The sequence below is a fragment of the Akebia trifoliata genome, chromosome 13, assembly GCF_017979445.1.
Source record: "Akebia trifoliata isolate Shusen 1 chromosome 13, ASM1797944v1, whole genome shotgun sequence".
NCBI classification, from domain to species: domain Eukaryota; kingdom Viridiplantae; phylum Streptophyta; class Magnoliopsida; order Ranunculales; family Lardizabalaceae; genus Akebia; species Akebia trifoliata.
In genome coordinates this window covers 9,998,454-10,002,345 of record NC_141387.1, presented here as the reverse complement: position 1 = coordinate 10,002,345, position 3,892 = coordinate 9,998,454, and the positions used below count along the sequence as shown (strand labels likewise).

Sequence of the window (3,892 nt, the reverse complement as noted above, 5' to 3'; positions counted from 1 at the left end):
TCTAAGCATCGATGTGATACTTCTCAAAGAGACTCTAATACCTATTTGTTGATGTCTAAGTTAGATTCACAATAATTGTTTAATTAGAATCAATTAATTTTCTTATAATTGATAAGATTATGTTCAATCCTTGGGTCTTATTCATGATTATAGGGATTTTAGTTATATTGGTAAGTTTCTCAACTCTCCCAACCTAAACAAGAAGGGAAATGACTTCTCCCACCCGACTTTACAATCAAGATCTAGAGCATTGACTTGGGATTTTCTTGTTGGTTTCCTTTCCCATTACATTCCCCAAGTCTTTTTTACTTTACTGCGGTCGAGATATCCCGATTACTCCTCTCAAGATGCCCTTAATTCCTTCCATTCTCCGTGATATTTGTATCTTTAGGACAACCTTTTGATTGCATAGAGATACCAAACAATGCCCATACAAGAATTATTTCAATTATATTTATATATCTTATTTAAATATGATTAGGTTTGAAAACCAACATTTAGAAGGCAAAATTTGTTCTTTTATGGATTAAAAGTTTTGAATTGGACTAATTTTTTGTGAGGGTGATCTCTATGATGAGGAGATAATCCTCACAAAAAATTAACCCAATATGAAATTTCAAACCCCATTAAAAGTGATTTACAAGTTGAAAATTTGCGGACTGTCGATTGTTATCGTTAATTTATAAATCAATTTTGATGGTGTTAAAAATTCCAGAATGGGCTAATTTTTTTTTTTTTAAGAATGATTTCCCTATTACAAAAATATCTTCACAAAAATCAGTCTAATTCTAAACTTTTAATCTATATAGGACAAATTTTGGATCCCAAACATTTTAAATACATAAAAAATTATTTATATGTTTATGCCAAATGTAAATTTGAGCTGATACAGAATGGTTTAATGGTTCAGATTATTATTGGCTCAAATTTAGATCCTAATCAACCCGATCCAATTCCCTAACAACCCGATTTGATTGTAAACTTGCAATTTTGTTCTAGGGAGGTAAATATAAATTTTCAAATAAATAAAGGATGACAGTCAAAATATCACTATTTTAATATACATTTTACAAAAAAATAATTAGAGGAGATAGGAAGAAAGATTTGAACGAATCAACTCAAATCAAATCAGGTTGGAACTATATCTTTCAGCAGCCCAACGACTTGTTGCATCGAAGGTCTTTTCATAGCTAACTCAGCCGTACACAAATATCCAACTCGTAAACACTCCACCATCTCACTCACCGAGTCCTCACCGAATTTTAACTTCGGATCCAAAGCTCTCATTCCTTCTCTCTCCTTCACCAACCTCGAACCCAAGCCACGTTCTCTTCTGAGCCTGGCTTCCCTGTTAAAATCTCTATCAAAACCACACCGAAGCAGTACACGTCAGCTTCAGTACTCCCGATTTCTTCCTTTACTCGGATTCCAAAATCAGCGATTCGCGGTTCGAAATCGTCAGCGAGTAGGATATTTGAGGGGACAAGGTGGCCGTGGATTATAGGCTTCGATCCCGCGTGGTGGAGATAAGCGAGCCCACGAGCGATTCCTACGGCGATTCGATGACGCGTACGCCATCCGATTTTTTCTGTGGAGATTATGTGGGTACCACTTGTTTCATCGTTTTGATGCTCCCACGTGTCCATGCTCCAATCTTCCACGTCGGGTTCTCCTGTTGGAAGCTCGTGGAGCCAACGATGTAAGTCGCCATTCGCCATAAACTCGTATAGAAGCAACTTCTCTTTCCCTACAACGCAAGACATGTTAGATGCTTATTACCCCGGATTTTTTAATTTAATTTCAAAAATGCCACCGTGATTCGGAGGAAATCGTAACTAATAAATTCTCTTAAAAGTTTTGATAAAGAAAGCGCATTAAATGATCTGAATCTTGGAACTTAGAACCCGTGAAACCATTTAATCTGGGTTTATTAAACATACCCCCCTTGACTTGAATTCTATATGTTGTGACTTTTGTAAAATGACCCAAATACCCTTGAGTTTAGAGAGGATTGTTTTTGTTTTGTTTACTTAAAACCCATAATTGTCAATCTTTTAGCCTTTCAGATAAATTATTTTTAACTACTTCGATCCATTGTCTTTAATGTCATATAGAAACCCTTGGTTTTTCTAACAAAAATCTATGTTTTTAATTCTCCAATTATTATTATTATTATTATTTTTTTTTTTATCGCTAGAGATTTGGAGATTGAAGAAGATAGACTATTTTTTTTTAATGGTTGAAAATCAGGGTAGAAGAATGTTGAATATGAAGGCATTTAGGTCATTTAAGTTAGTCACACAAATAAGATCTAGGTCAAGGGGCATGCATGGCATCAGATTGAAAATAGAAGGGGTCATCTCTAATATTGACCAAAAAAAAGTGGGGCATTTCTAAATCACAAAAATTATTCCAGTTACCTGCAATACAGTATCCAGAGAGAGGCAAGAGGTTTGGATGTTTAAGCTTGGAAAGCTCTTCGAAGATAACAATGGCGTCTTCACGTTCAACATCCTTAGCTTTCTCCAACACCTTGATTGCCACGTGGATCTCTCCCGGTAACACAGCTGTATAAATGGGCCCACTGCTCCCCTCCGCCAACTGCGATTCCTTCCCAAAGTGTGACGTGGCAGTAATCAGATCCATAAAAGTTAAGTTCATCAATGGCTTCTCGAACATCACTACTGGTGCAGCAGAAGCTTCTTTAATGTCCGCAACCCAAGTTCTTGACTCAGTCTCGAACGAGAACGGCCCTGATTTATCGATCTTTATCGGGAACTGTGTCGGTCTCGAGATTGTCCATTTCTTCTTCCTCTGAGCTATTCTTCTTCTTCTGTAGATAAAACCAGCAAAAACAACCATGGAGACGAGAGCGAAAGTCCCTGTAATCGAGAAAATTAGAACTAAATGTCTGGTTTTCGATTTGGGTTTCTTCGTTTTGTGATTTTCGGTTGTGGGTTTGTGTTTGATTTGGGGTTTAGGAGATGGGTTTCTGGAATGACTTGGACTTTGGATTTTGGGGATTTTTGAAGAATTAAAAATCCCAGCTTGAAAAAACGCAGATTTACCGAATTTCTTGATTTTTTCTGAACCAATCTGTCCTGTAAAGTTGTTCACAGAAAGATTCAAGAATTTGAGATTTGAAATAGGAGGAAAATCAGAAGGGAAAGACCCGGTCATGTTGTTAACAGAGACATCAAGGAACTTTAACAATCGAAGATTGGAGATTGGTTTCAGATTCCCAGAAATTTTGCAGCTTGAGAGGTTGATGTACTCGAGCTTCGTGAGGTTCTCGATCCCAGAAGGAAGAAACCTCAGATTATTCCTCGAAAGGTCAAGAACTTTGAGATTCGAGAATCCCGAAAGACGAATCGAGTTGCTGAACCTGTTATTCGAGAGATTGAGTTCTCGAATTGACGAAAAAGGGTCGATTTTTGAGGTGGGTTGTTCAAATCCAACGCTCCCACCGAGTTGATTCATTGCGAGATTGACTTTAACAAGGCTTGGGATCAACCAGAACGAGCCAGGAATAGAGCCTTTTAGAGAATTGGAGGAGAGATCGATGGATTGTAACTGAGACATGTTTTGAAGGAAGACCCATGAAACGAGTCCGCTAAGATTTCTTGATGGAAGCTTTATTTCGTTTATTGGAGGATTTGGGCAGCTAACGTTAATGGATTTAAATGGAGAAAAGTCGAATCCAGAAACAGAGCTAAACGCTTTAGAGACGGACTCCTGGTCTGTAGTGTTACAGGTAGCATGTACGCTTGCAAAGAGAGTGAGAAGTAGAAAGAATTCGAAGAACTCCATTACAGAACTTGGCCGTTTAATCCTTCATTGTCGTTTCGATCACCATTAATTCACAGAGAGAGAGACTAACAGTTCAGGAGCT

At 37.6% G+C, this 3,892-nt stretch overlaps 1 protein-coding gene across 1 annotated transcript; it reads right to left on the bottom strand.

The window, feature by feature from the left end:
• Positions 1 to 1,004: 1,004 nt before the first annotated feature.
• LOC147387786 (calmodulin-binding receptor kinase CaMRLK-like) lies at positions 1,005 to 3,892 on the bottom strand. Its single transcript, XM_086421573.1, is given in 3 exon segments — positions 1,005 to 1,307; positions 1,310 to 1,747; positions 2,421 to 3,892. Coding segments are annotated over 3 exon segments (2,007 nt in total). The 5' UTR covers positions 3,811 to 3,892; the 3' UTR covers positions 1,005 to 1,128.